The sequence below is a fragment of the Doryrhamphus excisus genome, linkage group LG3 (genome assembly GCF_037039965.1).
Source record: "Doryrhamphus excisus strain RoL-2023G ecotype Guam linkage group LG3, RoL_Dexc_Guam_v1.1, whole genome shotgun sequence".
NCBI classification, from domain to species: domain Eukaryota; kingdom Metazoa; phylum Chordata; class Actinopteri; order Syngnathiformes; family Syngnathidae; genus Doryrhamphus; species Doryrhamphus excisus.
In genome coordinates this window covers 24,275,331-24,293,609 of record NC_136359.1, presented here as the reverse complement: position 1 = coordinate 24,293,609, position 18,279 = coordinate 24,275,331, and the positions used below count along the sequence as shown (strand labels likewise).

Here is an 18,279-nt window from a genome sequence, read left to right as displayed (position 1 = left end):
GGTTACTGGTTGAACTCCGCCATATACGAGTTAGTTATCAGATGGGCTTACTTGGTGGGCTTCCAGTTCCGTAATAAAAAATATTCATTCATTCATTTTCTACTGCTTCCTTTGGGGTGCTGGAGCCTATCCCAGCTGTCTTCGGGCGAGAGGCGGGGTACACCCTGGACTGGTGGCCAGCCAATCACAGGGCACATATAGACAAACAACCATTCACACTCACATTCATACCTATGGACAATTTGGAGTCCCAATTAAGCTCTGAACCCAGGGAATCGAACCCTGGTCTTTTAGTCCATTTAGGACTGAACCGATTCCTTGGTTAATTGAAACATCGTCACAAGGGTCGTGGGTATGCTGGAGCCTATCCCAGTTGTCTGCGAGAGGCGGGGTACACCCTAAACTGGTGGCCAGCCAATCACAGGGCACATATAGACAAACAACCATTCACACTCACATTCATACCTATGGACAATTTGGAGTCTCAATTAAGCTCTGAACCCAGGGAATCGAACCCTGGTCTTTTAGTCCATTTAGGACTGAACCGATTCCTCGGTTAATTGAAACATCGTCACAAGGGTCGTGGGTATGCTGGAGCCTATCCCAGTTGTCTGCGAGAGGTGGGGTACACCCTAAACTTGTGGCCAGCCAATCACAGGGCACATATAGACAAACAACCATTCACACTCACATTCATACCTATGGACAATTTGGAGTCGCTAATTAACCTAGCATGTTTTTGGAATGTGGGAGGAAACCGGAATACCCGGAGAAAACCCACGCATGCACGGGGAGAACATGCAAACTCCACACAGAGATGGCCGAGGGTGGAATTGAACCTTGGTCTCGGAGCTGTGAGGTCTGCGCGCTAAAGACTCCAACTTTTTAGCATTTTGCCAAAAATAGTTTTTAATTACGGTCGAGTGGTTAGCGCCGATGATGAGTGTGAATGGTTGTTTGTCTATATGTGCCCTGTGATTGGCTGGCGACCAGCTGGGATAGGCTCCAGCACCCCCCGCGACCCTCGTGAGGAAAAGCGGTAGAGAATGAATGAATGAATAATTAACCTAGCATGTTTTTGGAATGTGGGAGGAAACCGGAATACCCGGAGAAAACCCACACATGCACGGGGAGAACATGCAAACTCCACACAGAGATGGCCGAGGGTGGAATTGAACCCTTGTCTCCTAGCTGTGAGGTCTGCGCGTTAACCACTCGACCACCGTGCCGCCAACTTTTTAGCATTTTGCCAAAATTATTTCTAATTACGGTCGAGTGGTTAGCGCTGATGATGAGTGTGAATGGTTGTTTGTCTATATGTGCCCTGTGATTGGCTGACAGCTGGGATAGGCTCCAGCATCCCTCGCGACCCTCGTGAGGAAAAAGCGGTAGAAAATGAATGAATGAATGAATGAATGCTAAAAACTTACATAGCGGCCACCAAGTTTCCTGTTGCACACAGCTAGCTTTTAGCAATAAATTAAAGACATTTTCTCTGGCCTTTGCTACACTAGTTTTCGTCCCCCCCCCCCCTATGTGAATCAGGACTGACCTGGTATTCTGACCTAGATGAAATCATCAGGAGAGAGAGAGAGACCGACTAAGAAGCAGATTTGACAAATGATCATAATGGATACCATTTGCACATAAATGTTGCACTGCAGCTATACCGCCTTCCACCCCTCCTTGTGTGGATGAGCATTCAAATGGAGAGCCAACAACACAAAGGCAGTTTTGACTGATTCAGTTGAGCATCAGCTGTGGTTGTTACATTTTCCTCACACTGCAGATGATACCAACGCACTGAATAAACGGTGACTTATTTGCAGAAAAAAAAAAAACTGTCAGTTGGCGCTTAGCATGACCAGACGATGGACTTTAATTGGTGGATGGATTATCTTGTTTTATTCGAAACTTAAGAAAAGGTTGTTAAATGTAGTGGGGAAGAAGGACAAAATAAGACAACAAGTTGTTGTTTTTCTCAACAACTCAAGGTCTTGAGAATGCAGTCTTTCCAAATAACTTTTATTAAAAATAACGCATTTATTAAAAACAAAATTTTTTTGTTTGGTTCTAATTTTCTTCAAAAAAAGCTCTGATAAAACATTCCACTGTTCTCAAATATCTTAATTTTTATTTTTCTACACAAAACAAGATGAAAAATAAATAAACAAATCAAGAATAAAAAAAATCAATCAGTAATAAATAAATATAATAATAATAATAAAACGGCAAATAATAAAAACTTAAGAAACCACATATAGTTGGTGGGTAGACAAATGATTTTTTTCAGATTAAAATGAACAAAGCATTATTAGAGCCCTGTAGACATGACAAAACACGACTATAGTCACATTTATACTCTTTTTATTTACAACATATTGCGCAACTGCAGGGTCTTGAGACACATGCTAACTCGCAAACTAGAGAGCTAGCGACCTAAACGGTAGCCTTCAAGTTATTTCCTTTCAACTTAAATAGCCAAAAACTTACCACTTCCACACGGATAGGGAGGATAACTATTAACAGTTATTTAACCTTTAACATGAACATGAATCAAACGTAATATTTTTTTCTGGGTACATGATACCATACAGCATCCATATCAAACTAACATTAAACTTTCATATCAAGGCGGGGGCCTCAAACTAGTGTCCTGCGGGCCACATTTGTTATTTTATTTTAAAAAATCACTTGAATGTCAATCCTATAAACTGTTTTTTTTGTGTCCCTGGTTTATTAATCACACACCCAATTGCACTGTATTTATATTATTATATTATTATCCCTTTTTGCCCTTCTCAATATTACTTTTGAATTATTTATTGACTTGGTTCTTATGTGTCCGTGTGTATGTACAGTAAGAGGCAAGGGAGCGACACTAACCGAGAGTGGGGATGGGTTGGTGTGGATCCATTTTCCAGGCAGATGAAATTGTGTACACCACTCATAATATTCTTATGATATTTCTCAAAATGACCAACAGAGGGCGGATTTTAAAAAGGCGTACTGTACACTGTAAATATGTACAGTAAATAAAATGTCCTGGGACAAGGATGAGTTAGGAAGTCATGCTTACTGTAGATTACTGTATCCTGATTAAACCGCATTTGAATCTAGTAGACAGTGTATTTATTGCCAAACTCCACTTTATTCTAAAAAATGAGAATAATAATAAAATACATTGTCATACAGTGCAGTAAATACCATTACCTTGGGCGACTTGTAATGAGCAGAATTAAAATAATTATGTAATAATTATCTAAGAAAGGATACTTTTTTAGCACGACACAGGGATCCAGGCAGCAGCGCAGGGACCGTCTATAAATGTTTTCTTCTTCTCTGTATTATCGTTCAATGTTGTAAATCCCACAGTAAGAAAAGTAGCTATTGGCTTAATGACTTGAATTGAATTTGCATATGAGATGTAGGAAACAGATTAAAAAATGGATTAAAACACCTTGATTGGGTTTAAAATTACAATTATAATAATGGTTATTATGTTTAATTCCTGTATTTGGCACAAGTTTAAACGATATAAGCTGTCACTCCCTGCACTTGCTGGAATGTGTTGATAAAGGCTCTCGACCAATAGGATTGCAGGTGGGCGGGGCATAGCCGAAGATTGTACTATAATGAAGTACCGCTGCCAGAAGTAAAAAGCATCCCCCGCTCTCTCTGTCGCCAATCCAGGCTGCTCCCGGTTCATGGATTATACACTTTCCCTCCAAGTGCAACATCAGCTGGCGGTGTTCCCGACACACTTCTACCGGGGCTACAGTGTGGAGTTACAGGTACAGCTACACTTTTCTTCCCTCCTTTATTCCGCGTGGAGCAGTGAACGTTCACCACAACATGTCTACCGTGTTGCATGCAGCAATATTCTTCCTATGGCGGGAATGAGGCGGCGCGTGCTTGTTTGTGGTGCACGTGTGTGTGTCTTAAAGTGACAGGAACCAGCCGGTGCATGTTGACCTCATAGCGCATAAACAGGTCCTGCATGCGGCTGCTGTGACCCGAGGGTCGCCCCGCATTCTATATATTTTAATGAATGGCTCATTTAATGTAGTCGTAAAAGGTCGTTCACACCATAGACATTAAAAATGCATTCAACTTTTACCGTGACTGCATATTTAGATCAAACATTATTGAACACCACCCCCCCTGCTCCTCGGAGACCACGTGATTGTCTCAAGGTGACATTTAAGGTTGATGAGACAATGATGTTGCTTCCCCACCTTTGCGTGGTTGGTGGTGATAAGAAGTGCAGTTTAGCCCAAAATAATTCACATTGGAGGTTAAAGTGATAAAAAAAAATATTTGGTGGATAGGATTTATTTGGAAAAAGTATCAAAATACATGAAGGAATATTACTACAGAACCGTACATATTTAAAAATTTCACTACATTTTTGGTGAAAATTAGTTCCACTCTTTCTCAATACATGTACGTCCAAGTTGATTAGAATGTTGCTGACTATAATAAATATAAATGATTATTTACAAGTGGAGCCCGGCATATAGTACCTGCTTCAGCAAATTGGCAAGAAACACATCTCATTCACTTCAACTCAGTAAAAAATACCTGATATTGTATACTGTGCTGATACAGGTAAAAATGCACAGAATACATGTACTACTGTTAAAAAAGCCCCCCCACTTTCACATGTACGTATATGACTTAAAGTTTAACTGATATTTGTTTGTTAATCGTTGAGAGTTCGCACTTTATGTATGCATGTATGCATGTATGTATGCATGTATGTATGCATGTATGTATGTATGTATGTACGTATGTATGTATGTATGTATGTATGTATGTATGTATGCATGTATGTATGCATGTATGTATGCATGTATGTATGTATGTATGTATGTATGTATGTATGAATGTATGTATGTATGTATGCATGTATGTATGCATGTACTATGTATGCATGTACTATGTATGCATGTACTATGTATGTATATATGTATGTATGTATGTACTATGTATGCATGTACCATGTATGCATGTACCATGTATGCATGTGCCATGTATGTATGTATGTATGTATGTATGTATGTATGTATGTATGTATGTATGTATTTATGTATGTATTTATGTATGTATGTATTTATGTATGTATGTATGTACTATGCATACATGTATGCATGTATGTATGTATGTACTATGTATGCATGTATGTATGCATGTATGTATGTATGTACTATGTATGCTTGTATGTATGTACTATGTATGCTTGTATGTTTGTACTATGTATGGATGTATGTATGTATGTATGTACTATGTATGCACGTACTATGTATGTATGCATGTACTATGTATGTATGTATGTACTATGTATGCATGTATGTATGCATGTATGTATGTACTATGTATGCATGTATGTATGCATGTATGCATGTACTATGTATGTATGTATGTACTATGTATGCATGTATGTATGCATGTATGTATGTACTATGTATGCATGTATGTATGCATGTATGTATGTATGTATGTATAATATATGTATAATATAAGCCTGTTCTTCTAGCAATCAAATCTGGTGCTTGTGTGTCGTTACAGTAACACCAGTGTGGAATACTACATATGGGTTTTCTAAATGTATTATATGTGTATTTTAGTTCGCTTAACACATTTTATGGTACAAAAATGCTTGAAAAGAATAGGCTTTTAAACCATGATTTTTAAAAAATTGTGATATAGTAAAGCCACAAAATGTGAAGTTTATAATGGTATAAGTTTCCATGAGGTATTACTCTACTTACTGCCTAAAGAGTGCCATACAACAGGCAAGGTAGTATTATATGGGCTGTGCGGGGGTGTTTGTGACGGATGGGGCCCCCATCCATGACAGGAAAAGTGAGTGGCTTGGCAGCATGTTGGTCTGCTGTTGCGCCTCGGATGACATCCTGTATTGTGCATCAGACAGCGTTATGAGCCAAACTCGGCGAGCGGCTGAACAGACAATAGACAGGGTGATGGCTATCATCAATTTTATTCTTTCCACATCAAGTCCTCAGCATCGCCTTTTCTGCACACTGCCGTTAGTAATGGCTGCTGAGCACCACGGCCTGCTTCTGTACGATGACGTCAGGTGGCTGTCCAAAGGCAAAACACTGGAGCGTTTCTGAGAGTAGTAGGAAAATAATATAAAAATAAGTTGATAGCTATCTAAACTACAAACTAGATGACAATTTGATGACAGGACTTCTTTCTGAGACGCATATTCAAACATCTGAAAGATCTATATGTGGGACCGCAAGGCTCGTGGAGAAGATGAGTGCTTTCCAGGTCAACTTATGTAATATAATATTTGTCAAAACATATAAAATATAAGCTGTAAGCATTCTGGTCAATAGACAGCAGTCATGATACAACGTATTGGGGAATTGCCTTAAATTAGCTTAAAATTTAGTCAGGAATGTGTGACATGATAGAGTGTGAAACATTTTCCTCCCATTCTGTGTGGAAGTGGTAGGTTTTTGGCTTCTTATGTTCGTATGTATTATGTTGTACAGAGCTCTCATCTGTATTTTGAGACATATGTTTACTACGAGGATATGCGGGTTTTATATGCTGTAACTATGTAAATATTCACACATACCTACATTTATTTATGTAGTCTATATTTCGACTATATTATATAGTATTATATTTATAGTCTAAATGTAATCTAAAATGTAATCTAATCTAAGTGATAATTTTTTTTTATAATTTTCCGAGATTAAAGACAAATTATTATGAGAAAAAATAGTTTTTGTAACATTGTGTTGAAATATTAAACAAAAAAATACAGTGTTTTTTTAAGAGAAACAAAGTTGGATTTTTTTGGGTAAATTAGTTTGGGGGGAAAGTTACCGTATTTTCCGGACTATAAGTCGCACTTTTTTTCATAGGTTGGCTGTTCCTGCGACTTATACTCCAGAGCGACTTATTTACTTAAATTTAAAAACTGCTTTCCAGGTCAAGTTGGAACTTTTTACCTGCGTGAAGTTGACCCCCCAACTCACATAAAACTCTGGTAAAATAGTTACAATAACTGTAATAACTCAAAAATGAAATCATTTTAATAGCAGATACCAAGCAGAGATGATTGTGACTATTTTGATTTTGTTTTGATAAAATGGCTTCTGGTTGAACTTAGGTTGACCTTTGTGATAAGCTTAATAACTAAAAAAAAAATACTATGCACAAAACTCAAAATAGTATCACTTCAATCTTTAATAACTCCAAAAGTATGACAGCATAAACAATCATTTTAATTCCCCCCAAAAGCACAAATGTAGCTCTTATTTTATGATAAGGTTGTTCTGATGGCTTTAAATTGACTTAATTAAGGACTGACGCTTCAAACAATAGGAGATGGTGCTTTTTCTTCCAATTGAACAAATGAGCTTGAGGTTGTGCAGGGGCGTTAAACGGCAGCTGGTTATATGGAGATGTTGCAATGCCGAAGCCTCTCGTGGTGTGATGTGTGGTACCGACTGAGTTTTTCAACTGTAGGGACTTCAACAAAAAAATGTCCATCGCAGTCAAAGTTGATTTGTGTGAATGGATTCCATGAATGACGAAGGAAATTGCCTTCGGAAAATTATTGTTTGCTTTTTCATCTTCCAATTATTGTCTACCCCAGCTTGAGTTCTTGTTTTGAAAATGTGGGCCAACTGAATTGGTAATTGAATAGCCCCGCTGTAAAGTACACAGTGCTGTTTTGTAGACACCAATGAAAGGCTGGTTTGTGCAAAGTCATCCTGCCTCATCGTCATTCCGCCCGCCATTGCAATATTGCAACATTTTTACTCGTATCTAATAGAGCCGCTGGGGTAATTTATTGTATGTCTTGACTGCACTGATAATAAAGCTTTCATGCATGCATATATTTTATTGGGCAGTCTGAAATCCAAAATTCTGTTTCACTCATTCACAACATTTTTAATATATTATTCCTGTACTTCTTTCTTTTTTTTTTTTTAATTAAGGTTTACATGAAATGATGTCGCTTTTATGGCACAAACCCAAAAGCGTCGTTTTACCCGTCCATGCACTGAGCCGAATCTCTCTATCGTGGCTGCAGTTTTATGTCATGTGTAATTATGTAAATGAGATGATGCCGTCAGTGCAGTTTTGTGGGAAACAATAGAATAATGAAACATTTCATGGCCTCCAGGTTTATTTGCGTCATGATAGTCCAGAAAATACAGCATATTCAAGGAATAAAGTCAAAATATTAGGCAATATTGTCGCAATTTTATGAAAAGAAAAATTTGAAAAATTATTTAAGATTGATTTACTGATTGATTGATTTTCTTTATTCTTGATTTGTTTATTTATTTTATTTCTTATTTCTTATTTTGTGTCGAAAAATAAAAATAAAGATATTTGAGAACAGTGGAATGTTTTATCAGAGCTTTTATTGTAGAAAATCGGAACCAAAGCACTGAAAAAGTTTGTATATTTTTCTGTTTTTTTTTTTTTTTGGGGAAAACCTGATGCGGCCCAGCCTTGCCCAGACCCTAGCTCCAGTGGCCCCCAGGTAAATTGAATTTGAGACCCCTTTAGGTGTCTAAAGTGCAGCCCGGGAGCCATTTGCGGCCTGCAACAGTTTTTTTAATTTGCCCACAGCATTCTAAAGTGATTTACTGTATATATATTGTTATTATAATCTGCAATAGAAGTTGTCATTTTTGGAAAATTTGGTTATGACGTCACAATAGTCAAAATATTATATATTCTGAGAATAAGAAGAAAGTTGAAATAGTATATTATTTAAACATATAAACATAAAATATAAGCTGTAAACATTCTGGTCAATAGACAGCAGTCATGACACAACATAATTAAAAGTTTTTGTAACATTGTATTAAACATATATTAAACAAAGAATACAGTGTTTTTTAAGAGAAACAGGGTTGGAATTTTTTGGTACCTAATTATGCATTTTTGGCCTTGTGCGACTTATACTCTGAAGCGACTTATAGTCCAGAAAATACAGTATATTCAAGAAATAAAGTCAAAATATTCGGCAATATAGTCGCAATTTTATGAAAAGAAACATTTGAAAGATTATTTAAGAACAAAACAAAATACACATTGGAAAATTTAAAAAAAACAGTAAAAATGGGTAATAATCATAGCAAAAATAGACTTTTTTAGCTGTGTCACAAAGCTAATATAGTGGTTTTTTTTACATGTGTTGGTTTCTCAAAAAAAAGTGGAGGTTGAATCTTTTCCTTTTTTGGACACTCTTGTTATAGAACATTTTGTTGGGACCACATATGTACATGTTTGATGGACCAAATATATAATTAAAAAAAAAACACTGGGTAGTTCAAACATAAACAGAGTGATCCTATTTTTTTGCACATCAGTGAACCTTTCTCAGCCTTCGTATTCGCTCTGCTTGGAAGCGACAATACGTTGAAGCCGTGAGCTTTGTTGTCATCAGTAATTGTGTTGTTGGCTAAAACTGAATCTCCTGCCTTTGTTGCTTTGTTCTAACTGTCCACCAGCGGCGACATCTCTCATTATACTTTCATAGGTCAACTGAGACGAGTCACAGGATTTTTATGAATAGTATGAATGAAAAGGGCGCCGTAACTGGAGCTGGCGACATGCATCTTTGTTTTGAAAACAGTTAAACAAAGAACAATACGGACAGCGATGCGTGTTGAATGAGATGCATGCCCACATTAACGTCAACAAATTTGCTGGTAACTTTTATACTTCTATTGTAACTGTTGCACTTTGAGATCATTCATTTGATGTAATGTGCGTTATAAATTATTATTATTAATATTACAATTGAGTGCATCCCATAATCAGTTCCCAGTTCCACATGTCCAAAAGGAGTAGGAAGAAGCAAAGCTTATTAAATCCTACCCCTCCATCTGGTACTTTTACAATCACTAACTGTTACATTTGTTCACTTCCTGCTTTCCATAATACAGTTTAATTTAATTTAATTTAATTTTTAATTTTTAATTTTTAATTTTTAATTTTTAATTTTTAATTTTTAATTTTTAATTTTTAATTTTTAATTTTTAATTTTTAATTTTTAATTTTTAATTTTTAATTTTTAATTTAAGGCGGCACGGCGGTCGAGTGGTTAGCGCGCAGACCTCACAGACTCCACCCTCGGCCATCTCTGTGTGGAGTTTGCATGTTCTCCTTGCATGAATGTGAGTGTGAATGGTGGTTTGTCTATATGTGCCCTGTGATTGGCTGGCGACCAGTCCAGGGTGTACCTCGCCTCTCGCTCGAAGACAGCTGGGATAGGCTCCATAATTTAATTTAATTTAATTTAATTTAATTTAATTTAATTTAATTTAATTTAATTTAATTTAATTTAATTTAATTTAATTTAATTTAATTTAATTTAATTTAATTTAATTTAATTTAATTTAATTTAATTTAATTTAATTTAATTTAATTTAATTTAATTTAATTTAATTTAATTTAATAAAAGAGATAAATCAATGAATCAGTTATTGAGTTAACATCCACATTTAAACACACATTACTGCCTCTAAAAGCACTTTCACATGGAGCAAGTTCACCATGCAAACCTAACCCAAACAGTTTAGTATTTATATTATTCCCTGTACTCCAACACCTATTGTTGACTCTCAATCCAGCAGAGTGCTGTGACAGTGTGAATGGCTTTAGCAATTAGTGATTGGTTGAACCCCCGAGAGGCATTGTGCTAAATGAATGCTTGCCGTAGCTCAGGCTGGAGGGGGTAAGGGCATTAAGAAGGAGTCAAATAGCGTTTCTCATTTCTTACCGGTGGTGGGAAGGCTTAATCTACAGGTACATGATAAAATACACTTAAATCTCAGTTTTGCTGATATAACATGTTTGTGTTCTGGTTGGCTGACTGTTTTGAGTTGCCATGACCGTCGCTTGGCGCTTGGTCGGGTCTGGAACCAATTAAGTGTGACTACTGTGTATATTGGTCTCACAATTTAGTGGTATTTATGAATGAGCTGTCATCAGAGCAAAGTTTTATTTAGGAGTTACTGTTTACACCAGGGGTCTCAAACACGCGGCCCGCGGGCCAAAAGTGGCCCGCAGAACACTAGTTTGAGGCCCCCGCCTTGATATGAAAGTTTAATGTTAGTGCGGCCCGCGCAAGTTTGATATGGATGCTGTATGGTATCATGTACCCAGAAAAAATTATTACGTTTGATTCATGTTCATGTTAAAGGTTAAATAACTGTTAATAGTTATCCTCCCTATACGTGTGGAAGTGGTAAGTTTTTGGCTATTTAAGTTGAAAGGAAATAACTTGAAGGCTACCGTTTAGGTGGCTAGCTCTCTAGTTTTCGAGTTAGCATGTGTCTCAAGACCCTGCAGTTGCGCAATATGTTGTAAATAAAAAGAGTATAAATGTGACTATAGTCGTGTTTTGTCATGTCTACAGGGCTCTAATAATGCTTTGTTCATTTTAATCTGAAAAAAATAATTTGTCTACCCACCAACTATATGTGGCTTCTTAAGTTTTTATTATTTGCCGTTTTATTGTTATTATTATATTTATTTATTTATTACTGATAATTGATTTTCTTTATTCTTGATTTGTTTATTTATTTTTCATCTTATTTTGTGCAGAAAAATAAAAATGAAGATATTTGAGAACAGTGGAATGTTTTATCAGAGCTTTTATTGTAGAAAATCGAAACCAAAGCACTGAAAAAGTTTGTATATTTTTCTGTTTTTAATAAATGCGTTTTTTTTTTTTGGAAAACCTGATGCGGCCCAGCCTTGCCCAGACCCTAGCTCCAGTGGCCCCCAAGTAAATTGAGTGTAGATATTTGTATAAGGCCTGACTATAAGTCATAGGACCAGCCAAACTATGAAAAAGGTGGTACTTATACTCTGGGAAATGCAGTACAGCGCCTGTAGTAACAATTCAGCGATGTTGGCAAGCTTTAATATTTTCTTAATAGGAGAGATTTTGAGGCTGTGCCCATATTGAACAATATTAACCTCATCAGGCTGACCGGTGTGATTATTTTAGTATTACGTGTTCTCAACATTTACTGAAACTGCCTCATGGCTTCATATACTAAAATAAAGGCGCTCTGCCCAGAGTTAATGTTTTCACTCAGCAGATTTGTAGACAGGGCACGGGGTCACACGGGGTCACACGGCAAGGGAACAGGCCACTTAGCAACAAACACAAAGCATCTGTTCATTGTTATGACCTCAAGGCATGGCAGAGAATTTGGCTTGCCTTTGTCATCCCACAGCATCGGACTGATGATGAGAAGGATGAGTTCACAAGGCTCTTTGGATGTGAATCACTTTCTCGCTAATTGAGGCTCGGTAGAAGCCGCCATTGAAATAGTGACTGCATTCAAATGATAGCTTTTCGACTTTGGGCGACATTTTTGTAGACCAGGAGGGGTGTGGCCTGCGCACTTTACAATTTTTGTGAGTGTTACAGTCTGACGTAGAGTGGCGCACCCACGCCTCCGTCCTTCCCACTGGCGCAACCGGCAAAGAGGGAGGAGAGAAGGTTTAACGCAACAGCGACAGCAGTGCAATAACCATCAGACGGCATCTGCGGGAAAAGGGTTCCAAAACCAAATTCAAAGACCTCGTCTCCTTCAAAGCCAGGGAGGATCAAACCTTAACTTTGATGGTCTATTTACTTGGGGGCCACTGGAGCTCGGGTCTGGGTGAGACTGGGCCGCATCAGGTTTTCAAAAAAAAAAACGCATTTATTTAAAACAAAAAATTAAAAAAAACTTCGCTTTGGTTCCGATTTTCTACAAGAAAAGCTCTGATAAAACATTCCACTGTTCTCAAATATCTTAATTTTTTTATTTTTGTACACAAAATAAGATAAAATAAATAAACAAATCAAGAATAAAGAAAATCAATCAGTAATAAATAAATAAATATAATAATAATAATAAAAACTTAAGAAACCACATATAGTTGGTGGGTCGACAAATGATTTTTTTCAGATTAAAATGAACAAAGCATTATTAGAGCCCTGTAGACATGACAAAACACGACTATAGTCACATTTATACTCTTTTTATTTACAACATATTGCGCAACTGCAGGGTCTTGAGACACATGCTAACTCGCAAACTAGAGAGCTAGCGACCTAAACGGTAGCCTTCAAGTTATTTCCTTTAAACTTAAATAGCCAAAAACTTACCACTTCCACACGGATAGGGAGGATAACTATTAACAGTTATTTAACCTTTAACATGAACATGAATCAAACGTAATAATTTTTTCTGGGTACATGATACCATACAGCATCCATATCAAACATTAAACTTTCATATCAAGGCGGGGGCCTCAAACTAGTGTCCCGCGAGCCGCGTGTTTGAGACCCCTGATCTAAATCAAATTTTGTGTGTGTGTGAAGGCATGCATTGGTGCCTAATTCCACAGTGGGTGACACAGAGAGTGAATGTAACCTTTAAATGCATGGAAATGACATGCCATTGTGTAAATAAGATAAATAATGTAATTTGGGTTTTGAAAAGGACAAGGTATAGTCTTGTTGCATTGGAAAGATACCCATAATGCAATACTGCTGGGATCTAGAAATATATGAGAGAAAAAAATTAACAATTAACTTGATATTTTGTGGCGTGGGGAACTGGAGTGTCCCTAAATATAATGGTCGTAGGTCTCTAAATCAATAGCGCCTCAATTAAATTACATGTCCGCCTCCTTGGTGATCAGTTCATTAGGCTAATGGATTTTACTACATTCACAAGGGTTGAATTTCTAAATGAGATACCAGGAAAATTAATAATTTTCACCAAGCATAATTGGATACAGGGAGTCATGGCAATTGTAAACCAACGGGGGGTTCATTACACAATTTAATCATCAATACCAAATCAGACCAGGAGCTGGTAACATCATTAAAGTCACGATGGTCGACATCCAACGGTTAGCTCATTCCTCAAGATGGCGTTTCACCTTGGTCAAGGACAATGCCAGGACAGAGAAACCATTACGGGAACAGTGCGGCAATATTAAAAGTTGGCAATCAAATTAGCGGGTTGCCAGTTTGCGTGTCACAAGTAGTCATCAATCTTTTGAGTGGGTTTTTAACTCTGTTGAGCCCAAGGCAAACGGACTAAGGCAAGTTGTGTAGAGACGAAGGTTGGTCACAGCAGAAATGGTCCAGAAGTTCGGCTCAGGTTAGATTCATGGAGCTTCATGGAGCTCTGCTGTTGTTGTGAAACAAAACAAATGACTTTGATACCGAGGATACATTTTAACAAAGGTTTTCCTTTCACTATCTGTTATAAAACCAACCATTCCCATGATGACATGTTCTGTTCACATTCACGTTGCAAAAATTTTCCATACAGATTTGTATGCAGTGTTTCCCAGAGGTCAATTTGGACTATATAAAAAAAAAAAAAATAATGCAGACACATACATACCACAACTGAGTTGGTCATGTCACATGTTCATCAATATAGTCATATATGAGATGATCAACAATAAATACTAGAGCCCAACTCGTATGGGATTTTTGGGTTCGATGCAAAAAACTGATATTGGGGGCAGAAAAAACCCAATATCCGATATATTGGTCGATATCCAATATCCAAAGATAAATGAAACAAGACAATTGATACAAACATGATTTACACTGTACATTTTCTATACTGCTTATCCTCACCAGGGTGGCGTGCATGCTGGAGCCTATCCCAGCTGTCCTCGGGCGAGAGGCGGGGTACACCCTGGACTGGTGGCCAGCCAATCACAGGGCACATATAGACAAACAACCATTCACACTCACATTCATACCAATTTGGAGTGGCCAATTAACCTAGCAACCTCGGTTAGCATACAAAATGCTACATGTCTTGTTGTGTTTTGTTTGTTTTTAATTCATCTTTGTAAAGCATCATTTTTGTTCTTGTGGTTGACGTTTCCATGAGCTTGTTAAGATATTTTTTTCCAACTCATTTCAAGCTTGAGCTGCTCGGCATCTGCCACTTTAAATGCCAGAGGCGATGAAACATTGAAATATTAATCGCCATGACATTATAAAATGACATTACTGTCTACTTACTCCGTCAGACCTCGGTTAGGTTCTTCCTGCAAAGCAGTGCTATTGTTTATACAACGCCATAAAATGTTTCAAATGTACATTTATTCTCCCGAAAGTACATACGGACCTCTAACCATGTTGCTGTGTTCGATGTCCTTCACCAGATGAAGTCTACAGAAGTGGACCAAGGGCTATTCACAGACAGCTACTGCAGAGTGTGCAGTGCTCAGCTCATCTCCGAGTCTCAGCGGGTTGCTCACTATGAGGTGAGGAAGACTCTTGCTCATCTTAAGTCAATGAAAAGTTGACATTTTTGTGTTTTTTCGCCCTCTCGGTGCTTCACTTACCAATACACTTAACCCTCTGGTTCAATTTATACATTATTTTTTTGGGATCGACTGATGTGTTTTTTTTCGGGCCGATGCCGATACCGATTTTTTTCCATCATCCTTAGCTGATGGCCGATACTGCTTTTGCTCCCTCAATTTACATGAAAAAATTCCAATGATAACAAATATTACAGGTCTCAAGTTTAAATAAATATTCAGCTTTCTTAAACACACATGCGACACACCTTCGGTCCCCCCACCACCCATCCTTCTTTGACTCTGAACTTTTTTGGGACGTCTGGGATCCGTCCTTGAGGGGGGGTACTGTCACGCCCGGAGTAGGCTCCCGCGTGGCAGTTTGCTTAAGTTACCTTCTTGGGCTTTAGCTTCTGTTTGGTCATTCTTATTTTGTATGGAACCTCCTGCTTGGCCTTGTCTTCCTTCGTTGCCCTCACCACAATCATGGAATGAGGGTGGCACTGTCCAGTTTGAGACAGAAGTTAAGGGTGGATGTTGTGATGTTTTTGGGACCGATGATGATAATATCTGTATTGTCACGGTTAAGTTAGAGGAAATTGTGTTCCATCCAGGTTTTGATGTCAGTTAAGCAGTTGGTGAGGGCGGAGTAGATGTTGGAGTTGATGGAGGTAGTGGAGATGTGAAGCTGAATATCATCGGCCAAGTGGGAGGATGTAGAGCAGGGGTCTCAAACTCAATTTACCTGGGGGCCACTGGAGCTAGGGTCTGGGTGAGACTGGGCCGCATCAGGTTTTCCAAAAAAAAACCAAAAAACTTATTTATTAAAAACAGAAAAATGAATAAACTTTGCTTTGGTTCCGATTTTCTACAAGAAAAGCTCTGATAAAACATTCCACTGTTCTCAAATATCTTAATTTTTATTTTTCTACACAAAATAAGATGAAAAATAAATAAACAGAAAATCAATCAATCAGTAATAAATAAATATAATAATAATAATAAAACGGCAAATAATAAAAACTTAAGAAACCACATATAGTTGGTGGGTAGACAAATTATTTTTTTTCTGATTAAAATGAACAAAGCATTATTAGAGCCCTGTAGACATGACAAAACACGACTATAGTCACATTTATACTCTTTATTTACAACATATTGCGCAACTGCAGGGTCTTGAGACACATGCTAACTCGCAAACTAGAGAGCTAGCAACCTAAACGGTAGCCTTCAAGTTAATTTCCTTTCAACTTAAATAGCCAAAAACTTACCGCTTCCACACGGATAGGGAGGATAACTATTAACAGTTATTTAACCTTTAACATGAACATGAATCAAACGTAATAATTTTTTCTGGGTACATGATACCATACAGCATCCATATTAAACTTGCGCGGGCCACACTAACATTAAACTTTCATATCAAGGCGGGGGCCTCAAAGTAGTGTCCTGCGGGCCACATTTGGCCCGCGGGCCGCGTGTTTGAGACCACTGATGTAGAGGATGAAGAGGAGAGGACCAAGTGTTTGGTTGTGTTGGAACAAAAAACCCGTGTTTACAATTAGAGAAAGCAGATCAATCCTATATTGGAAACGGAATTGGAATTATTTGGATGAAGAATGGGAATAAACATGTGCTAAAGATTGTGCTCTCTTCCACACATGGATCAAACCCTGTTGTTTATTATTTCAACCTTGTGCGGTTTATCTTCTCATGTCACAATACAGTTGCTGTGTCTTCTGTTAGTGAAGTTTATTCCCTGGGGTTTGTTTGTTCTTGTTATCTCCTCCTTCAGCAAATGTGCAAACTATTCAATCCTCCACTGATCTGCAATGATGCCGAGTGAGGCAACCAGGTGGTTTCCTTCATTTTCGCGTCACTGCTGTCAAGTTAGTTTGTTTACATCTGTTGCCTCTCACTCAGCTGTCAGCTTGAGGCAAAAGCGTGAGTGGGAATGGTGTGGGATACGGACAGTGATGTGAGGAAGATATGCGGAAGGCCATGCAATTGTGGTATGAACACAAGAAAATATTAAACTATGAACCGTTGAAAGATTTGATCATCATTAATGTAGCTGCTGAAATGTAAAAAAAATGGATGAGCGTGAAAAGGAAACATAGATTTGGTGATTTAAGCTTGTCAGCTTCCCGCTCTTCACAGTTGGCTAAACTCTGAGTCAGCTTTTTATTGCAAATGTTGTTTCCTATGGGGTGATGTGCTCACTTCTATTTAAAGTAGTATAGAATGCACACTGAACTGCTTTGTTCTCTAAGACAGGAAGGGAATGTAACATTCCAAATCAAATATTCATTTTGTTATTTTGTGACGGATGCTGAACACATGACCCGGACTTCTGCCTCCTGGCAATGAAGGAATTTTGGATTGTCTTTTTGATGCACTATGACATGATGGGGCCATGCTGTTGATGAGACAAAAAGTGGATACAAATTTTTTTTTGCATTTGTGTTTTTGATGTGGTTGGTAACATGTAGTGGGGACTTTCAGTATTAGTGCAGACCTGCCAACATGTATGCATTTTTTTGTACTTGTAACTCATTTTGAATGCATTTTTATGCATCACGATATAAAAAGTTTCAAAACTGCTAAAATAGTCCATCATAGTCCATTACTCTCTCTACTGTCTTTGACAGTGTATAATATATAACATTCACAATGTATAATATATGGGTGTAGTTAAGGGACGGGTGTCATAAAAAAATTACAATACAATGCAAACTCCTTGTAGAGTACACAGGCACTGCTTATCGGGGTATATATCGTATATATCGATATTCATCGTAAATATGCAGATACAATAAAATTATCGTTGTGAGGGGAACACTTGGTGTTTTTTGGAGTTTTTTTGTTCTAGATCTAGAAAGTTTCCTGTGCGGGTTATTGTGTGTCGCTGCTCTACAG

At 37.6% G+C, this 18,279-nt stretch overlaps 1 protein-coding gene across 1 annotated transcript in view; it reads left to right on the top strand.

The window, feature by feature from the left end:
* Positions 1-3,650: 3,650 nt before the first annotated feature.
* zmat4a (zinc finger, matrin-type 4a) overlaps positions 3,651-18,279 on the top strand; it is a 53,901-nt gene continuing 39,272 nt past the window's right edge. Inside the window, exons 1-2 of the mRNA XM_058070340.2 lie at positions 3,651-3,794; positions 15,220-15,321. Coding sequence (XP_057926323.2) covers positions 3,708-3,794; positions 15,220-15,321 — 189 coding nt within the window. The 5' untranslated portion in view covers positions 3,651-3,707. The remainder of the gene's footprint in view (positions 3,795-15,219; positions 15,322-18,279) is intronic.